General features: G+C 32.0%; 1 protein-coding gene across 3 annotated transcripts; it reads right to left on the bottom strand.

Moving 5' to 3' along the window:
• Positions 1-12: 12 nt before the first annotated feature.
• LOC145935101 (thrombospondin type-1 domain-containing protein 4) lies at positions 13-20,418 on the bottom strand. Of its 3 annotated transcripts, none has more exons than XM_083036185.1 (14): positions 19,842-20,418; positions 15,438-15,729; positions 9,333-9,480; positions 6,219-6,385; positions 5,524-5,617; positions 5,223-5,262; positions 4,930-5,051; positions 4,713-4,842; positions 4,148-4,400; positions 1,907-2,107; positions 1,425-1,586; positions 1,077-1,253; positions 728-944; positions 13-539 (listed from the first exon to the last, which is right to left on the bottom strand). In XM_083036185.1, exons 2-14 carry the CDS (start codon positions 15,477-15,479, stop codon positions 403-405), a joined length of 1,890 nt encoding a protein of 629 aa, XP_082892311.1. In that variant the 5' UTR covers positions 15,480-15,729; positions 19,842-20,418; the 3' UTR covers positions 13-402. The 3 variants fall into 3 exon arrangements, with proteins under 3 accessions (XP_082892311.1, XP_082892303.1, XP_082892321.1); XM_083036177.1 differs by having other exon boundaries at positions 19,905-20,418; XM_083036195.1 differs by having other exon boundaries at positions 15,438-15,642; positions 19,905-20,418.
• Between the last annotated feature and the right edge of the window lie 2,896 nt (positions 20,419-23,314).

The following is a 23,314-nucleotide window of genomic DNA, read 5'->3' as shown; positions in this document are numbered from 1 at the left end:
GAAAAAGCGCAACATTTTTATTAATGCTCGATATACATTTATGATTATGCGAGAAACGAGTGGACTTAAATGTTGCATCACTGCGTTAAACGAATCAGCAATTACGCGCGATCAGTCTCTCTCTCATATTTTTCTATCGAATATCTTACTGAAACTTATCCTTCGTATTAAATTATTTTTGCGCGCACGCATAGCATGCATACCTATATTTCTACATATAGAAACGCATATAAAACGTACAAAAGTTTTGCTATACAGATGCATTTATTAAATCATAAAAAATTATCCGTACTGGTAGACGATGAAAACCGAGTTTTATAATTGATGATATATTAACAGAAAATACTACTAAAGGCAGATTTTTGCATTGAAGCGTCATCATAAAACATGATTGTCGACTTTCTACTCCAAATCTTGCTTGGTTCGGGAACACGATAGACAGCAAGACTCTTGATAAAATTGATAAGAGCAGAGCCGAGCTTGCGTGACTAAATTACAGTTAGCTATTTTATCCTTGCAAAGTGGATTGTTCTCAACACCTGAAATGAATAAAATAAAATACATAAGACTATTAACTTTTTCTCAGAAGATTTTGTGAACTCTCTACAGCAGTTTTACAGAATATTTATATAAGATGATCATTGTATAATATTTAATATCTGCATATAAATTATTTGCATCGTAATCTTAATAAGAGACAGGGGAGAGGAAGAAGAAATCGTTTTACCATTCGTTATTTCAGGATCATCCTGAATTTGCAGAACCTTGTGAGAATTTTCAGACACGCGTAGATCGTCCTTGCAGGGATAATCATTGCACGTCCTTCGAGATATCGGTCGATCGTCCTCTCGACAGTGAATCTGATGAGGTTCTGGTAATTGGCCGTCCGGATTTAAGCATCGCACTTCTCGTTTTTGAATACCTTTACCACAGGATCGTGAACACTATAAACAGATTATAAAATTACTATAAAAGTGACTATAATTTCTTAATAAATCTGCCGAAAACATATACATGTTAGAGTATTTGAGATTTTAATTTTGACGCGAAAAGTGTAAGCAGATAATAAAATTTACCGCCGTCCAATCAGATATAAACCAAGTAGATACGCAAGGACGTTCTCTGCAAGGTTTCCTAGTTTCCGGCTTGTTCGCAGGACAATTCATGTCTAGAACGACACGTAGAGAGCCTTGAAGACTTGTAACACAAACCACATCTCTAACTTGCTCACCCAAGTCACAGCTTGAGGAACACTAAAGAGTATAAAATCAAATAATTATTAAATTATTTCTATATTGTAATAATTAGAAAAATAGAAAATGAGAGGAAAGATGTATATGTATAACAATTATTTTTTAACACATAAATTTTGGTTTAAAATTAATTTTTTATAAAGTTATTAGATGATTATGTTTAAGTCTGACCTTCGTCCACGGTCCTGTGAACCATTGACCGCTGCAAGTTCTGTTACTTGCGCAATCTCTGGAAATTTCAGGTTGATTAGATTCATCACAGTACTCTTTGTCAGAGCCTATTTCGCAGAGAACCCTTCTAGTTTGAACTCCTGTTCCACATTCTGCCGAGCACTGAAATCAATAATTTTAGGTTGTAGAAATCGATATTCGCTCAGTCTGCATTATTCTAAATAATATTTTTAGACAATGCAATAATTTAAATTTTTGTACATCTTTTTCCATCAGTTGACTATAGAACATAAATTATTACTTATATAAATTTAATTTATATGTTCTGTAGCAAATTGACGGAAAAGGATAAAAAAATTTAAATTATTACACTGCCTAAAAATTTTATAAATAATTGCATGTTAATATTGAATTAATCGTATGTATATTTTTATTAAGATGACATTTAATTCTCAAATATTTTTTGAGTAGTAACAGATTACCTGGTCAGACCATTCGGTAAATAACCACTGTGGACTTTGAAGATTCGCGGAGACGATGCTTAAGGGTGTTGATTTCGCTAAACACGGTCCTAAGTCGCAGATTTCATGCGTTTCAGGCTTTTCCGAAAGATCACACGGAGCATCATGAGTAATGCAAGTTACGACTCTCGTTCTTGTCCCTATGCTGCAAGACGTGGAGCACTTTGAAACAAATGACAAAATAATTATATTTAATTAATTGAGATATATATTTTTCTATATAATACAATTTAAATAAACTAAAATAAATATTAAAATAAAGCACATGTTACAAGTGTGCTATTTATTGGCTTATGTTATATATTATATATAACGGTAATTAAAAAAAAATGTTTTCAGAATATAAAAATTTGATGTAAAATAAAAATAAAAAATTAATTTAACACTATATAAAGTGCGTGTTATTTTTTATTGTTTTTGACTCGCATTTATGATTTTATGATAATGATTAAATAACTGTGCGACAAAAAGGCTAAACGTAGTGAGAAATTGTTGATTCGTACTACTTAATCTATCTACATTCTTACTTTGCGCATAATAAAATTATGATATATAAAGTGCATGTTATTTTTTATTCTTTTTGGTTCGTATTAATGATTTTATACTAATTGCTGAGTGATTGCGCGACGAGAAAGCTGAATATAATGAGAAATCGTTGACTCGTACTACTTAATCTATTTACATGCTTACTTTGCGCATAATAAAATTACGATATATAAAGTGCGTGTTATTTTTTTTATTATTTTTGACTTGTATTTATTATTTTATGTTTATGGCAGAGCACTACCTGACCTCGATAATGGGGGAAGTTTTGCAAAATTATTTTAATACTTTTAGTTTCATGATTAGCTTTTATTCCAGGATCAACGACGTCGATAGCTCTTTAATGTTTTTCTTTATTTATTTATATATATATATTGTTTTAATATATATATGTATATATGTATATATATATAATTATTTTAATATATATATATATAATATATATATTATATATATATATATATATTATATAGATATAAAGAATTTCTCGCCTAATTATTTTCGTGAAACGAAATTATTTCATCATTTCGTCCTATGTCTGACTTAATCTATACTTAACTCCTTGAATGCGTAATGAGTATAATTTACAATGTGTCTTATACATACATATTGTATATATTATATAGATATAAAGAATTTCGCCTAATTATTTTCGTGCAACGAAATTATCTCATCATTTCGTCCTATGTCTGACTTAATCTAAACTTAACTCCTTGAATGCGTAATGAGTATAATTTCCAGTGTATCTTATACATACATATTGTATATATTATATAGATATAAAGAATTTCGCCTAATTATTTTCGTGCAACGAAATTATCTCATCATTTCGTCCTATGTCTGACTTAATCTAAACTTAACTCCTTGAATGCGTAATGAGTATAATTTCCAGTGTATCTTATACATACATATTGTATATATTATATAGATATAAAGAATTTCGCCTAATTATTTTCGTGCAACGAAATTATCTCATCATTTCGTCCTATGTCTGACTTAATCTAAACTTAACTCCTTGAATGCGTAATGAGTATAATTTCCAGTGTATCTTATACTTATATTTTTATTATATTAATTTACTATATTAATATATATATATATATATACAGTATGGGGTCCGTGGCGATAATTTCATGATACCTAATATTTTAAAACGTGCCAAAAAATTTTTATTAACATATTTCGATTGCATATTATCTGCAGGACTCTATACGGCGCAGAATTGTTTTATGTATATTAATTAAAAAAGTGTGTAGGCTCCTATATTTTTGGTACAACAGTAATCTGGAGACAATATACTATCGAAATATATCATATTTGAACATCACGGTTTCTTTAATAATTTAATGTCTAAGAAGAAAAAACATTTCAGTCGAAACACGCGCGCAAAATGTTTTACTTTGTAATTTAACTTCAAAATAAAATATGTGGGGCGAAGATGTTTTTTCATATATAAGGTGAGTCGTTTTAATTTTAACAGGCAAATATCTTGAAAACAAATGCTTTTTGAAAAAAAATGTTTTAAATAAAAGTAATAGGGCTGTAAGTGACGCATTAAGTAATAATATTAGTGTGACTATAAATAGCTGTATAATATATATTGATACGAATTGACTCGTTTCACTGACAATGAAATAAGTAAACCTAGGATAAGATTACCTGGGACCAATCGCCGACAGTCCATCGCGGTGATGATGATTGAGAAGACGTCTGCGTCGATGTCTGCTTGATCTCTTCGCACGCTGGCATCTCACACACTTCGCTCGTCGGCAAATCTCTCGATTCCGTGCAAGCACCATCGGCAATTCTCATCGTTAACGAAGGTTTCACTTCCTGAATGCACTCGAGTTCCCGAGTGCGAACTCCGGAACCGCAGGAAGTAGAACAATCACTCCATGGTCCGCCGCGCCATCTTTTAAATATACAGTTTTATATCATTTTCAAAGAAAATTAAAGAGATTGATAATTAAGTTAAAATCTGTCTGCGATGTTATAATATATTTTTTAAATGTAACTTTGTCTTTTATTAAATATTATCCATTGCAAATACAATTAAGAATTTTTCAATAAAAGTGTATATATTCTATAAGCTTAATAGAATACAAATATAATCACATTTATTCCAAATTTGTATTATTTGTATCCATGATTATTTAATATCTTTACGTAATTTACGTGTGTAATATACACTAATTACACGGAATGTAAACTAAAATTGGCTCACCTGGGCGGGCATGGCCTAGTGTTGCACCTGAGACGAACTTCCCGTGGCTTTTCTAACGCATGACATCTCTTCTCCGGCACCTGCTGCTGCGTGTGCTCTTTGATACACACATGTCTGAGTGTCTGAACACCTTAAGTAACACACAGAGGTCCTTTGTATCCGCAAATGTGCATAAATCGCTATTAAACAAACTAATTATTAGCCAGTTCTTGTTTACCTCCGCCGCATAATTTGCTGCAATCGCTGTAACCAATCGCCTTCCAAGCAAATTTTCTTTTCTTGTAACGCCGAGGTAAATATGGAGATGTTACATTGCTCAATGCAGGTCCATTCTCGCCTCTAAAATTTGATTCTCTTAATCCACCACGAAAAAGAATATATACCGCGCGCATTATTAACTATTAGATGTAAAATTTTAGATACAATTATATTAAAACGTAAACTAGTCCATTTGTGTAAAACCCCAGATTGATTAAATGTATATTAGAAGTTATCAGAAATGTTTCTTACCTTCTAGTTTTTAAACCAGGCTCGATGCCTTTATTTGAAACTGTAAATATATAATTTTTTAAGAATTTAAATTAATTTTTAATATTTGTTACTTTGAGAAAAAAAGTAATGCTGAAAATCTTTTCATTAAATTTTCTCAGCTTTATGTAAAGTAAGCTTAAACATATAAGAATTCAAGTAAAGTAAAAAAAAAATAGAAACATTCTTTTTAGGGATAAAATATTTGATAGTCAGAGAATATCAAAGAATTACTTTTCTCTTAAAGTTTATATTATAATGTGCGTATATTATATTAAAATACCTGTGTTATGCGCGAGATGATTTCTCGGTAAATTCGTATTTCCAGGAATCACGTATCGATAAACAATACCAGGGTTTGGTTCTTGATATAAAACCTATAGAATGATAATCGAAGGCTTAATTATTTTTATGTATATAGATATCATTATTCGTAATTATATAATTGCTTAATTGTTGAATTTTAATGTTATATCCAAAAGTAGAGAAGAATAAGTAATATAACTCCAGCAAATATGGAGTCTATATAATTTATGTCAATATGTGGTGGAAACTCAGCGGTGAAAGAGTTAAGTAGAACACGGTTGAACCCATTAACGCCCACGATTGTCCGAGCACAACAATGTACTATATCGCTACTCGTAAAACGCCATTATGACAATCACGACAACGATATCTGCAATTTAGCCGAAGGACGCAAAATATTCCACAAAATTACTATAAGTTGAGCATATTTTACACATAATATTTTCAATTTTCTTTTGTAAATAATTCGATGATATTTGTCGCATATAAATACATAATTTACTCTACTCTAATTAGATTATTTTTCTACTTAGATACATATGCATTTATTATACCTATTATATAATATCTCATAAGACGGTAAAGATTGCCTCTTTCTTCGTATATGTGTGCATTCATATAAAAGTTAAATTTATATGATTTATTAATATCCTTGTTCGTATTATTACTTACCATAACATCTATAGGTTCCTGTAGTGGTCCGGCGGCAGAAAAACTCTCTAAATTCTGAGAACCCTGACGTAGGTAGATAAACGTTGTTCCAGCTGCCTTGTACTCACCGGACCAGTTGATAGTATAATTCCCATTCAACAAGTAACTGCCATCATGCAATCTAATCGCTGCAAATTTATTATATACTTTGTTATATTCTTTTATTAAAATTGAAAGAAGCACATTAAAGTGTTGCAACGCTAAGAAAGATATATGTATAGATAATATATAATTTAATTATATCTCTCGAATTAATAATATTCGTCGAAAAGTAATAATCTATTGTCTTGCATCATATTAAAATTTATTTCTAACACGATTCTTTTGACAAAATACGGTTACAGTTACTGCTTAGAAACATGTTGCAAAATATATTAAGCTAGTTATAAAAAATCGCGATATGACCGCATTTATTCGCAAATAATCTACTACTTCTATTCATAGAACAGCGATGATCTCGACACGTCGATTGACACGTATCATGCTAAAGCCGGCAATCACGATCGTTTAAAGCGAGACTTACGCGCACAATGGTGGTCGTTTATGAGCGGGTTTACGGTCGCGGGCGATTTATGTAATCCACGTGGTATGGACCGGTGCATCTAATTTAGCAGAACAGCGGGTCCCGTTCCACTTATGAGAACACCGCGACTGATTAGATTACGTTGCTTTACGTCGAACGCGCAGAAAATGAATAGATTAAAGAAATCCACAATTCAATTTCCAGAATCTTATCTTTGGTCTTTAAATTTATTTCGAGTCTTGAGATTTTTATCAGAAAAATTTATTTTATCAAATATGGATATCAGCGAAGAAGTACGCTTTAACAAATTTAAAATAGTTTGTTGAGTTGTGTTTATTCACTTTTGCAGCCCTCTACATTACTGTAAAAAAAGAAACACGGTGGTTTCATTTAAAAAAGTCAAGGTGATCTTGCTTTTTTATCAAACAAAAAATGTTCGGCTAATTTTTATTATTGCAATTTGTTGCCAATTAGAAACTGATAAATTTCTGTTCATGATTTTTTTATCAGATTATCGTAAGCGCCTTAATTATGACGACGAGGACCATCCCTGTATGTATCTTATGTAAAAAACATTTTATATTTATATTTTTATATTTATTTTTTTAATTCTGAAAGACTATATGGATTTAGTTTCACACGGAGTGATTTCCTATCCACTTCTCTCGAGTCATACATCTTTGCAAATTAAGTGAGGATAATGGGAGGTGCAATCGCGTCGGCGGTAATGAATGTTCCGACAGTATTGTTAACGATCGCGACTAATCACGCCGCGGGCGATTCATTTGGTTATCGACGACCCGATCATTGCATAGGAGACGCATCGATTACGATCTGTTATGTTCGCATCCTGTGAAAGGCATAGCCATTATGTTGCTCTGATCGAGCGATGAATAAATTTGAAAGGTATTGAAGGCGGTAATGATGATTACCTTCAGATGCAATAAATCAAAGTTTGATTTCTAATCGCATTGTAAACGTTAGATGACAAGTTTGTTAAAGAATGACGCCGTATTGTGAACATTATTAAATTTAGATTATTGTTACTTCAATATTTTTTAAATTTATTTCCTTTTTCTATTAATTGTTATATACCCTTTTTTATTTTTTATCACTTGCTGCTTTTAACATGATTAAGTCTTTTTAATATTGTTTACTCTTTTTATTAATTGATGATATTATTTATTGTTAGTTTTTTCTATTAGTATGTAACACTTTTGAAATCTTCTAAAAAGTTAAAAAAAAATAGATTATATCTAATATAAATTAAATTAATAAAGATAGCTTGCAATTAATTTTTTATTGATATAAAAATAAAATCTTGTGATTTATTAAGTCCTTCAAAAAGTATAATTTTTGAAGAATCAAGGACTGTCATATAACATGAAATTTGCATGGTTAGTTACATAAAGTGTTTTAACGCCTTATTTTACGCACATCATACTGAAGAGAAAACGAATCGATTTGTTTTCGCAAATTCAATAGTCATAACCATTAATAACGACATTTGTGATATATCTTGTTTTATGAGAAGCTATTATTCTTCAAGATTTTTTTTTTCAGGAATTACCGAGACACCTGGCGCAGATGACTAATCGAATGCTTAACCTGATGCCATTTAATTTGATTTAATATTTGCATTTATTTCCAATAATACTTAAACTTTTTATAGCTTCTCATTATTTTTTTTCAATGCAAATCTAAATAATAATTTCGTAATTTTATCGGAGTCAGTAGTATTATTTTCAATCGCGTCTCCAATCATTTTCGATTGCATAAGCAAGATATCTGTTGTTAAATTAATTTTTGTATGTAATCATTCGCGCGGATCGTCGATGATTTTAATCGTCGGGCGCGGTTAGATGTTTAACGACCACGCCATATAAACGGGTTACCGTAAACAGTGCATAAACGGTGAGAAATCACCGGTAGGTGGAAATGCATTCCTCGCAACCGGTTGCCTGCGATTTCCACGAAATCCATAACGATACTTCACTGAATTATTTTATCTGGCGCCAATCGCGCAATTAATGTTAGAATCTTGATAGAATCTTGATGGACACGTTAATAAAAAGAATCTCCCGCTAGTCACGTCCTGTGGTCATGTAACGTTTAATTTACATTGCAAAATATACAAAGTTGCATATGCACAAATATCAATTTATATCTCGCAATAATAAAGCAATTACCGTCAACTTCTTTCTTACCTTACTTTTCATAAAAGAAAATTATACATTTTATAATGTCGCGACTTTAGAATATAACTAGAAACGTCAAAGTACCTAAATAAATCCGTATATATATAATCATATAATGATAAAAAAATATTTTATACGAATATAAGTATTAAAAAGTAAAATATATTCATAGTAAACTTATAGATTAAAGAACATCTTACTTAAATAAATGTAAAGTACGCAAACATATGTACGCTTAAAATGTATAAACATGTAGTAGAAAATGCAACATAAAATCGAACAAAAATAGTTAATAAGCTCTATTTTAATTTACATATCTTATAATGAGTAGTCACAAATTCCCATTTCTCTTACCAAGATAGTTCTGCGTGTGACGGAGTTCGGTCACGTTCAATGCCAAGGCGCCACGTGGGATCACCGCTACCAAATTGTATCCCGGTTCCAAAGTCGGTTCCGTGAAAATTCCGTCTATTAGATGACCGCTGCCAAATTTCACGCCACTCTGAAACAATCGGTGATAGCGCGCATTAGAAATTCACACAAATGATAATAAATTATGCGATTTCACGGAACTGAAATTAAATCGGTGTTTTAGCGCTCAAGATCAAAGTCTGAACAGTTTGTTGAACGAATCGTGGGCGATGAATGACGTTTCTGGTTGCACTTCTATTTTTCCAGATGTCAAAAGCTGCATCGGTGAACGTCAGAGAACGCGAACCACCGCGCTGATGCGAATCTGCGAAATGAATTAATAGGAAATGGCACACCCGCAGGCAGATGACCGATGCAGACAGGCGATGCGCTTGTATGCTCGATAAGTATCTCGATTACAACAAAGCGTGACAAAGCCGCGAAAATAATGCAAAAATTTTGCAAAAACAATACGATAAAAAATCGTTAATGGCTGTCAAATATTTTTTTAAACGACATAGTTCTTATCTCCTATATTTTAATTTCCGATTGTAACACTTTAATCGTGACTCTCTCTGTTTATTTTTAACAGTGTCGCGCGACTTTGTTTGGATGATGTGACAGAATGCAGGCAGACAGAATTCAATCGAAACAAAGACGTCGTGACAATCATAATTTCGTGTTATCTTTTTTTTCTCCGACGCAGACGAGTATTTTACATATTTATACATTTTACAAAAATAAATACCAATCGTGAGTTGTCTATCTTGGAAGTGACGTATTTTATAATAAAAAAATTAATGTGTTACAAAATGCAATTAGAACAAACAATGCAGCATGTGAAAATAAAATTTAAATAAAATATTTTCAAGAAATATATACTTTCTATAAAAAAAGACGAGGTAAAATTTAAATTAAAATTTTATTTATTACATTCATTTTTTTAGAACACCTTATGCATGAGGACACTAAAATAGCTTGAAAGCAAGATCTATAACATCGAAACGATGGAATGTTTTTGCTTCCTTGCCAGATCGCCGCGTAAAATCATCAAGGTTAATTAAACTATCAAACGATGGTTGGAGATGCAAGATGCGCAATTCGACCTGAATCGCGATTAAAGTATTATCATGGTCTGTATGTGGCCACGTGGTTCTATTCGTAGCACATACCGGTCTCTATGCTAGTTTCTTTTAATCTACCACAAGCTTCTTCGATTGCTAGTATCTGCAATAAATCATTTCTTTCCCCTTGTCCCTCCAAGCATTGCTCTGGCAAATTATTTTCACACTGTTTTATAATCCTATTACAAATGATTCTGTTTAATAATTATGAAATTTTATTAAATTTCTGAAATGTAATAAAATTGTTAATTATTTCTAAAATTAATAATAGAAACTTTAAAATATAAATTAATATTGAGTACTTAATATATTACATTCTTTTATTTTAATTAACAATAAAGATGTATAATTAATTTACAAATTATAAAGATTTAAGAATAAAATTAAAACATATAAATAAAAATCGTAAAGAGTATCAAAGAAAGGGTATTTATATTCACCCAATTTTCTTTAGGAATATAGTTGTTGCTCAGTATGTAAAAAATAATTGCAACATCATAATTCGACAGTTTACACGTCGGGGATCATTCTGAAAGAGTGACGGGGCTCGATCGAGTCTGGTCATTCATTTTCAACCAGGTCTAATCGGCGCAAACTGCACATCAAGCCGCGCCCAAACTGACACTCCTCTCTCCAATTGGATTAACTCGGGATGAATGTCAACTTGCTTGCCGTTTGTGTACGTGCGATCGCGCGATGTTAATTGTATGAATATCGCATGAGAGCAAATTTATAAATCGACGGCGAACAATGAGTGTACACAGTGGCGTAAAACGTTCGACGCTCAAACCGCGAAAGAGAAAGAGATTTCAGGACTATCGAAAAAATGGTATAAATAAACGGATTATAAATGTTCCTCTGGTTTAGAGGAACCAGTCGAAGAACTAATGGGTACGACTTTTACGATTATGTAAGCTACGGGATCAAAATAATTTCTCGAGTATCATGCATCTTTTAGCGCAACTTTCTCAAGAAAATAAGAAGCGATAATTTATTGTTCGAACTTTACAATTAAAAAAAATATTAGATCCAATTAAATCTAGTCTTTATGTCAAATAGAATTTATATATACGCAGCCGTTAGAAAATTAAATTTAGATCGAGCATCATAAATATATCACTGATAAATGCTTCTTTGTGAAACGAAACTGTTGCGTTCAAGTGAAACAACTTCATCTTAGCTAATAACAAAATATTGAATCTCATCGTAAATAATAATGTACGAGCCATAATTCTGTCGAGCCTGCGAACGTGTAGCTTCCTCGTCTGGCCACATCAGGTGTTTACACTGCGATAAAATAACGCGTATGTACACTCCGTGTACCGTAGAGAAACGAATGAATACGCGATTAAGAGGGAACCATCTTTGGGGGGTGACTGAAGGATCTCCTCGGTTCCCTCTGAGATTACATCAAGCGCATGTGTCGTTCCTCTCATTTAATTACTGTCTCATGTTATACGTTTAACTCATTAATTTAATTTCATTTTATTTCATTAAATTTAATAAATGTATAATGTATTTCTTCTTTTTTTTTTTTAATATTTATCTGTATTTATACCGACGAACAATGCATGTAGAAACGCGATCTAGGAAAACGAATGCACTTTCTAAGCACCGGCTTAGCTGGATTATGCGTAATGTCACCGCCACAAGAGAAAGATTGAATAAATCTGTGAGACAGCATCTCGGTGCATCTCTCCCCTTTTTACGATAATCAAGATCGACGGCGTTGAGCCGATCGCCTCACGATGATATTCAACGTTGAATCTCTGCTTAGCGCTTATTTTCAGTGTGTTATTTTCGTGGCCACTCAAGCCGTTAAATCCCCATCGCCCTAAATGCGGCGCATAATGACGAACCCGCTGCGTTTTATACACCGCGACGCTTTTTTTATAGATCCGCTATTGGGTCAAACGTTAAAATTCTTTTGAGAATGCTTTCTTTGTTTCTGATTTATATAATTATCATATAGGTAAATCACTGATTAATTAATAAAAAATTACAATGATATTAATATTTTCGGTATTTGAGTTTAAAACACGATAAAACCTGATAAAATTTTTTAGTAAAAAATATATTTGCATGGATTTCATCAAATCCTAAATGTCGTTACTTCGATGTGAAACGTGACACGGATATTTTAATGTTCGCAACATAGAGGATATTTATTGCGTTTGTTCCTTTCAAGTCGGAATGGAAAATACGCTCGGTTATTTTCGCAATGTATTGTGTCACGAGTGTCATGATGACTTCTGTGAAGTACTTTGAATAATAGAGCTTGCCATTTATCTTTTCTGCGCAGATTAACAAAGTTTGCTAAAACTACAAACACTTAAACGTCGAGCATATAAAATATTTCGACGCGAAGACAGCGACAAAGAAGCTGGCTGACGATATGTGTCTTCTGGATAGAGTCAGCTGAGGAAATTCGGTTCCGCTCTCGATCCGACGAGAAATCTCACGAGCTATTAAACGAAACGAATATACAGAAAATAAAGACGTCGTCGCGATTTTGTGAGATGAGAGCATACTGGAACGATCGGAGCAACTTCTGGCGCCACGTTCTCACAATAATGAAGACGAATAGTCGCGACATAAACATGTCAAATACGTTCAAGCGAGTGAAAGCTGTAATCTTGTCGGCAGTAGAAAAATAAAACAGTGGTCACCCGCAGAATCTTTTCACTGCTCGGCGGACATTGTTTATCAGATCTGCAACACGTATATTATTCACTTTCTATATGTATTACATCTTAGTTTTCATCTCGCGCTCATAATGTTACAAAGACATATGGTAGCGATTAAAATTTGCATAAAACATTTTACAAGGAGAGTAAAGAATGGGAATTTGCTCTGCCAATCTGTGACTTTTATCTTCAAATTTTTTACATTAAAAAAAAATTATAGCTTAAAAAAGTTCTCTATCATCATATGTATTATAAGAGGAATTTCTTGCGCAAAGAATAAAGGCCACAAAACATTAATATTGAGAGGTAATAAAAGAAATATTTATAGAAATTGTAAAATTTATGTTTGTTGACAAATTCTTAACGATTAAGATTCATGGTCCGAGTTCGAATCATATGGCAGGAAGTTGCACATTCTCTCTGCTTCGATTATATTATTCTGCCATTCTAAAAATACGTGCTGCCGACAACACTTAGCCACAAGAATGCGTTAAGCGAGACTTCCTTCTCAAACATATTCGAAACATACTAGCTATTCAAACATAACTTTACATCAGAGACGCCGAAACTCGATTGTGCGAATATTACCTGGAAGTCCGATTAATTTCGTCGTCTTTGCATGTCGCCGCTCATTCTCACGGAAGGAATAATCCTCGCGCGTCCTTAAATTATCCTTAATTAAGCGTCACTAGCGTTTGAATTATGCTAATAAAACAGTGTTTCACGCACGAGCTGTGATTGGTCTAGTCGAGGTAATATTATGATGCCGTTAGTATACAAGGTTGATCGTGTGTTCCAATTAACATCCTGCGATACCTTTGCACTTTTTATGAAAAGCAAAGTAATACTTTCGATTTTTTTCTTTAGGCAAAATTATCCTCGTCACGCTGCGTTTTTCATTGACCTGAACGTGATTAATCGATGTGTAGCATAAGCACCATCACGTCATGTGATCTGAATCTAACAACCGGAAATTTTCATATGCAATGACGGATAATGCATGAATAATGAGAAAAAGACTTTTTCATGCTCTATATAAATTTAATTAAAAAACTTAGTATATATAAAATTTATAAATAATTAGCGTTAAAACTTATTTGCAGCGTCAAAATGAGCTAAGAAATAATTTTAATTTTTTATTCATAAAATGTGTCGTCATTGTTAGTTATTTTAATTATTCTAAAAATTTTATCTCTCTCATATAATTTACTATTTTATTTAATATTATATTTTATTTATCTTACACAGATTCTATTTTACAAGTTTCTCAGAAATTTATTCTAGCTACCATATCCAATGACATTAACTACGCATCGGTGCATTAACCTCCGTCGAAAATATATGCGCGCATTTTCGGAGAATTTCCGCCATGTATATAGATAAAGCTATGTTCTCTCTCTCTCTCTTATGAAAGACTCTTATCAACATGGGACGAAGAATCTGTCGCCGTGACACTTTTTTTTTATTACCTCGTAGAGGCCGAGCGTCTTTCATCGTCGACGAGAGTCTCTCATCGTCGATTGAAAAAAGGTCACGGACCAAAAAAGATAATAGAGAAACAATTCAATTTAATGTCTTCGAAATTGATAAATTTTGAGAAATTTTTACAAACTTATTTGAATTCTCTTTTGTAGATTTTAAATATTATTATATATATATATATATATATATATATATATATTTTTAACATAAGATTCATTTATAATAATTTTTCTATATTTCTCTTGTTAGTAATTAGCTTTGATAAATGTAAGACATGTTTTATATATATATATATATATATATATATATATATATAAAACATGTCTTACATTTATCAAAGCTAATTACTAACAAGAGAAATATAGAAAAATTATTATAAATGAATCTTAATTAATATGATAGCAAAGATTACAGTTGGTTAAAGTATCGGTCATGTAATAAATTATTTCGCCTTTCACTCTTTACTTTTAGTCTCATGTCAATCTTATCTAATGGAATTTACATGCCATTTCACGTCAATGGTGTGAAAATTTTCATCCTTTATTTTCCCGATCCTGAAGGAAAATTACGTGATCGAGCTCAGTGGTTAGGACCGGCAGCGCAATGTTCGTGACATATGCCGGAACATATTTAAGAACAATTTCGCCCACGTTTGACGTACGAGTTTGACATTGGGGCTGCGGCCGGCTGGCCGTGTTAATGGCGCGATAAATCACACGTCAATATGTTAGTCGCGCGCTGCGCTTATGCCTTACCGTTAAAGATAGCAGCAAAAAGGGAAAGATGAGTAGATGCATCTTGAGGGATTTTCGCTCACTCTCTTTCTCTTCCTGTCGGTCTCACTGTTGACGCATCTCCGCTGCAGTTTCCGGTGGATGGCACACACTGTCCGCCTCACACTACGTCCGTCTGATCTCTATGTCATTTTTCACTTGCACGTTGCGATGTCAATTAATTTCTCTGTCGATTAAGTTTTTCTTTGATCAGCGACAGAGATTTGTAAATCGTCAAAGAATTTTTCTTTCATTGACTCTTCTGCGTGACTTCCTATTTAAATATTTAATTTTTTATACACAGAGAAAATTTTCTCTTAGAATTTACTCTGAAAATCATGGTAATCGCGGAACAATATGATATGGAAATAATTTTATGAGAATTTCTCTGATTAATATTTATCACAATAAAAAATAATAATATCTATCACAATAAAATATAAAATATGTATTATATAGTTTAGTAAAATTAATCAAACATATTTTATATTTTATTGTGATAAATATTATTATTTTTTATTGTGATAAATATTAATCAGAGAAATTCTCATAAAATTCTTTCCATACTATTCCATATTGTCCCACAATTACCATGATTTTCAGGCTAAATTCTAAGAGAAAATTCTCTCTGTGTATAAAATCAAAATTTGTTATAATATTATGTATAATAAATATTTAGACACACATTAGTATTAATATATTTATATATGTATTAATATAGATATATATTTTTTTTCGGTGGTATACACTTTTAATAATTTAGAACATTAAACATTTTTCTATTATTTTTTTTTATTCGAATTAATTACATTATAATTAATTTTTAGCACAATAATGTTTATTTAAAGATAATATTAATTAGTTAATTAAAGACAAATGATTAAAGTAATTTTCGTCTTGTCTCTTTAACCGCAATATTTAAATACTAAAAATTTTTAAATGTTTTTTAAGTGAACTCGAGGAATTCTTTCGTAATACTATCTTTTAATATAAATAAATTTTACATATCTTTCCGCGCGATTACCATATAATCCGGTATTATTGAATCTTTAGCATCATTTCCGCGATATTTTGCGAACGGTGATGATAAAAACATTATCATAGTAACATTCCAAAGATAAAACCCGGCGAATACTGACATAAATAGCATGGAATGCAATTACATCATCGTCTTCATAAAGTTCCGACGAGATTCATAATTTTACGAGACCTTTATTGAACCTTTATGATAAATTCAGCTTTGTATAAACGTTCAACAAGACATCTCTTAAGTAACGAGTTTATTACTTTACATACACCTTTCTCGAATTTATTAACAATTATTTTCTATTCGTATCTCTTATTTTTTTATGTCACACTTTTCTTATAAAAATTAAATCAAAATAACGTTTTAAATACTTTAAGAAACTGGCCGAAATTTTTTTAAAAATAATGCAATTTCCTAATTCAAAAAAAAATTAAATGTTAATCGAATATTAAATATTCTCGTTAACATAATTTATAATAGAATATATCAAATAATATGAATACACTTACTACACTATATAAATTTTTGCATAAATATAGGAATTTTTGCATTTGAAATAATTTTACTATATAAAGTGTGTATGTAATAATCGGTATCCAATATTAATTACACTGTTATAAGTTGCAATTGTATCTTTTTATGTAATTATTTAATGTAATTATTTTTTTACTTTTTATAATCTAAAAAAATAATTATCTGTTGGTGTTTTATGTGTTGTATCTAATTAGAAATACATATATTTTATTTTTACATTTAAGCAATGTAAACTGGTACCTATAGAGATTCATAACTTTAGATTACGATGATTAATGTAGTCGAATCTTACTAGCCATTGATTTAATTAATAGCTCGCGACTTAATTATCGTTATGACTTGTTTGCACTTAAGCGATTGATTTGACATTCAAACCAAATGTTACGGCGTGACGCTAGAGAGGCTATCCAAGGCGAAGGAAATTGGATATTAGAGAAGTCATCGATTGGCTTATGCATGTGAGTGCATATGCACGTATAATACTTTCATGCTCCAGTTGCTAGTGAGCGTTAGACAAGAACTTATATTACCCGTACGTCGACCTGTCGAAGGTGGAGTAGCCTGAAGCTAGAATTATCCGCAGATTGCACGGAATCGAAGATTTCTCTATTCATCGCATTTCCATATTATGCATTTCGATATTTCAAGATTTAGGTAAAAAGTATCCTGTGAAATTTTTCTTCGAATAAAACTTTTCTCTCTTACATCTCGACGTATTAAATTTACAATTAAATTTACGTAATCTTCTTTTATCAAAATCAATCGATGGAAATCAATTAATGGACTACGAGAATTTCAGATATGCATCGCAATTAATCTTGATCGTTTACCAAATGGAGAGAAATGTTTTCGCGCGAGTCTAATGCCAGCATTGCGAGATAAATCACCGACAAAGCCGGAGTCGCTAATTATGCGACTGCACTTGCATAATCGGCCATGATAAATTCGCGGCCGAGTCGAGGCTAATTTTTGTAGCAAGACGGAACCCGACGCAGCATTCAAGTGCTCCATCCGTCGTGGATATATTCTGAAATGCGATAGTTCCCCGCGATAATCTCAATGCACCGCAGCCTGTGCTATGCACAATGCTGTCGCGTAAGTGCGCTGCGTTTTGTTAAGTGACAAACGTACATTCACATAAAGTCGAAAAAAGATTGTCGATCTGACACTCCGATACGGTGATAGCGACGTGCGTATTATTTACGCGTGCAAATGCGTAGTAAATGTAAATTAACACGCGCGATATATGATCGTTAAATTGCATACGAATTGCTCATTAAGCTTACAATTATTACCGGCCCAAGAGCGCATGTTGAATGCATGTCGCGAACGCCAGCAAATCATAGACCGGGCGCAGGATAACGAATAAGTCGCGCACATGCATAATTGTGCGAAATAAGTTTATTAATTTTTTGCAATATGTGTATACTCTCATGTTGAAGATAATTATTGTTTCGAATAAAAAATTTCATGCGATTATATTAATATATGTACGATACATGTAGCTCATTTTACTAGAGTTGCTATTTTATTGATATCTTACAGTATTACATTATAATTTATGCAACATAAAGTGTAAATTAAAATTGTAATAACTCTTTTGTCGAGGCAATATATTTATTTTATATGTCATAAATTCATTTTTTTTCTGTCAAAAGTTACGTTAAAATCAAATTATTGAGAGAAAATCTTTGCTTTCATGTAAATGTAAATAATGATGAGCGACCATGTTAATTTTTTAAAATCTGGTGCAATGTAATAATTATTATTGTTAAATCGCTATGTAATAAGCTAAGTAAACAGATCTTTTATATGTGTATACGCTGAAAATATAACATATGCATATTTACGTGTACGTATAAAAGCTCTCATTAGGAAATTATTTGCGCTTCCGTGTATACACATTTTCTATACATATCGTTGTTTATTAGACGTCTGACTTTATTGCAGCGAAAACACGTCGCATCGCGACGCAATGGAGCATTTAAGGGGAATCTTCTTACGCAAGTCGCGGTGTACCGTTTATTTTTATGATTATCGAACCGCCAGCATTACCGCATTATTAATACACGTTTGCAAAAGGCGTATCTGTGAACAAGATTATGAACAAGAAGTAATTTTCGAACAAGTAGTGCGACACCTAACTAATTATAGCTTTACACATTTTTGACTGCGGTTCGTTAACTACTGCGTTAGCAATTATGCAAACCGCGATAATCATAAGAATGAAACTGGATGGTATTATGCAAGCTCTAATTGCCGAAATAAATATAAATTTTGTTTAATCACCGTTGCATATAATGTTTATAATATAATTTATTATATATAATTTATATTAATAATATCAACTAATTTTGTTTAATCTTATTTATATATAAAATTGTATTAATTGCTGTCGTGTTAAATCATTCTTGTTTAAACTATATTTTACAGAGTTATAATTTAAAATAAGTAATGCATATTTTATAATTGTCAATCCTAAGAATATTATTTTTTGTCAATTTTATTTAAAGTGTTAAGAAAAATTTATTTACGTCTGCATTTGATTAAAAAAATATTAACATCAAGTTGTGATCGATACAATCACTTGATTAACCTGTTACATCAAGTAATAAACTCATTGTCAGCTATTTTTATTTAATCTGATTTATGTGTGAAATTAAATTATATTAATTGCTGTTATGTTAAATCATTCTGTTAAAAATTTTACAGAGACATTTACATTTTTTAGAACTTAAAATAAGTAATTGCATTTCATAATTGTTAATCCTAAGAATATTTCTTTTTTGTTAATTTTGCTTAAAGTGTTAGAAAAAATTCTTTACGTCTGTATTTGATTTTAAAAAATATTAAAATCATGTTGTGATCGATGCAACCACTTGACTAACCTGTTGCACCGAGTTCAAATTGTACGTACGACTGTTGACAGAGAACAAGCACACACTAAAACCGAACACGCGGTAGCCAAAATCAACTCTCACATCAGTCACAAAATATGTCTCCCATTCGTGAATTTGCAAAGCAAATTATTATCACATCTTGGTGATATGAGATTCATTTCAATTAACCGCACTTTAATTACACAATTTAAAAAAAATCTCGAACAAATAATGCTTGTGTGTAGGTGTGCTCGGTTCATAAGCTAATTTATTGCTAATTAATTCAGCTGATTGATCAATGAGCGAAACAATGTTTATCAATATTGCAATTGCAAATACGCAGTGATACGTTTACGGAATAGCTGCACACGGGGGACTTTTTTCACTCTATTTTTTTCGTTATTATTTCAAAGTAAAGCTAGACAAAGTGTAGCAAGAGGTACATGTTGCAGCTTGGAGGAGACCGAGAACCGAGTTCCTCTGTCAGAGGTGTCGTTTCGTACTGACGGCTCTCGTCGGTGCAGGACTGACTTTATACGCCCGCGTGGAGTCGCGGAATCGAGCTTTGGGTGCCTCCAACCATGGCGCCGTCACCTGGCAACTAACTATAAAGACGTTATTTTAATAATGATGCAAGTCCGCTCTTTTCTTCGTTTCATGACGTAAAGCTTAGAGTAACGCAAGAAGAATGTTCGGGAAATATAATTGATTAGAATAGACTTCTATCTATCACACAATCCATTGGAGAACACATTTAAATGATATAAAATGATATTATATAAAAAATAAATATACATTTATCTTCAAAGTATTATAAATATCAAATAAAAGTTTTTATAAAAAAATTCCAATAATAAAATATTATATATATTATTTCGACAAGTCAGAAATTAACTTATTATAAAAAATTATTTCATTAATGTTATTATTTAAAATGCAAACGTAGATTTTGCGGCACATCCACTAAAATACAATTGTAATAACAATTTAAATTCAAAGGTGAATCTGAGATATATGGTTTATGTGTGTATGGCGCTTGTAGTATTATAATTAATTTGTAAAAGTATTATTATGGTGTTTGAGATATTATAATTAGCAAAGCTGCAGAATATAGATTTTTTCTTCATTCATTAATGAATGAGAAAAATTGATTCATTAATGAAGTCTTGAACAAATATGACAATTTCAATAAACTTGATCGATCTCTTTTCTTGATAGAGCAAAAGAAAAAGATGTAACCGGTCATACAACAAAATGTTACCGCGAAGGATTGGTACACAATATGTAATATATATAAAATATATCTCGATCATTCACTTACACTCTCTAGATTATTTATTTTAAAGCGTACAGTTTTCTTTTTATACAAATACATTTGTTTATGTTATAATTTATTATTAACTTGTCATCCTTTCTGAAATGTTTCTTAAAATACAGTATTGGAAAGTACTGATCTACATCGATAAATCAATAATCAATCTAAATTATGCTTAAATTCAAGTGTGCTGGAGATATCGTAATTAATCGAGAAAACCTACTACTTTAAGCGATTTTAGAGGGAAGCGATGACAGCAGCTGACATTGATAAGCCGCTCGACTTTCGCCAGAGTAACTTAACATCTCATTCGCAGCCTAGACGCGTCCGCACGAACAGCCTGTAATTAGCGGCCGGCTCGGTGGCGATTTAATAAGTTTCCCCGAGCAAATTATCGAGTGGGGCGCTACGTAGATAGAATTAGCCACGCCGACTCGTCGGCTGATATCACTAAATTACTGCGTTCCTAGAGCAAGGAGTGCGTCCGGAGTCTTGCATCTTATATCATCGTCGTTCATCAGCCTCCGCTACGTTCGCTCACGAGGTATAAATAAATATATCGGGTCATCCTCTCGATCGCACCGTTAGAGTACGAGAAATAATTTTTGTGCGATATTATCTTATATTTTACTTATCTTTCCGCGAAGTAACTGATCGTTTTGAGAAAACCCCCTCGGCAAAATGCAAAGTATTTTCCTACTCAACTGCAGTAAAATAAGTTCGATATTTTAACTTGAATAAGTCGTTCAAAACATCGTGATAAAAATGTTGCTGGAAAAGCTAATTAACAGTATATTTTATAAATACTTTTATCTTTTTATAAAATAATTTACTTATGTTCTATGCTATTTTTAATTTTATTAAAAATAAGTTTAAAGGAGCGATCTTTTTATAATAATTAAACTAATATAAATAATATATATTTCAGGAAAATGTTTAAAAATATTGTGATTAAGAAAAAATAATCACGGAAAAAAGATAGATTAGTGAGTAATTTTATTAGCATACAATTATTAGTATAACGATTATAATAAAGCATTCATTTAAGTGACTTTATTATGGTTGTCTTAGCTTAATGACGATAATTAACCAGATTTAAACATCTATCAAATCTTTCAGTGACATACGATTCAAATGCCAGGCAATGTTTGAATGTAATATGGTGATTATAGCGTGGCAAGTGGAGCTAATTACATTCGACTCGTATGGCTACCTGCTTTTTTGCCGACACCGCTCGCAGTGTCATTGACTCGATGACACCATTCATCAGGATCATTAATGTTGCGTCATAATTACTCGATTCAGACGATAACGATCAATGGTTTAAGAGCATTGTACAACGGGCCTACAAGCATAAACCATTGCTTTGATCGATTTGATGGTCGCAAATAAGCTTACAAATCAATATCGCTTCAGCTCTGCGAGTAAATTATATTTTGAAAAATAAATTTCACGCTAAAATCATAGATCATTCACTAAAATCGTAGATTGACATCGTCGTTCATCTATCTCGACAACCGTGTCTCTTCGAGCCCGCATTGTGCAACTTTAATAAATATATCGGCGCGCAATGCTCCAATTTTTTTTTTCTCGAGATTCCCGAGGAGACTGTTATTTATTAACGTGCGGAAATAAACGCGCAATTCATTCGCGCTAATGGTATCTGGTACATGCATAACTTATCGGCAAAATCCGCTTCACTGCCGCGCAATGAGCAGCGGTTTAATATTAGGCGCTGATCTGCGCGTCCGTGTATTCTGTCTTACGTAATTGACGGGAAGAGCGAAATTTTTGCAACACAATTATTACGGCCGGTTTAACTGCAGAAACGTGAAAATTTCGCAACCACGTAAGATTAACCCTCTTAGGTGCGGCTTGTAAATGGCTTTTTAAATACTGCGAGATATACATATATACAGAAATGCGCACTGCGATTACGGAGCATATCGCTCAGATTTATTTCCATGTAAATCAGCGTTAAATAATGATGTCATAAATCAACGGCAAAGAGTGTCTTGTAATCGACCATTTCGGAAAAATTTACTTGCCATTAGCGCGCGCGTTGAGTTCTCGACTTTCAGTTCTTAGTTGCACCCATATATAT

Source organism: Prenolepis imparis, unplaced genomic scaffold (genome assembly GCF_030444845.1).
Source record: "Prenolepis imparis isolate NDT839.2.m4 unplaced genomic scaffold, iyPreImpa1.0 SCAF_1, whole genome shotgun sequence".
In the NCBI taxonomy this organism is placed as follows: Eukaryota; Metazoa; Arthropoda; class Insecta; order Hymenoptera; family Formicidae; genus Prenolepis; species Prenolepis imparis.
Note: the sequence above shows the minus strand (reverse complement) of the source record. Positions and strands in the feature narration are given on the sequence as shown.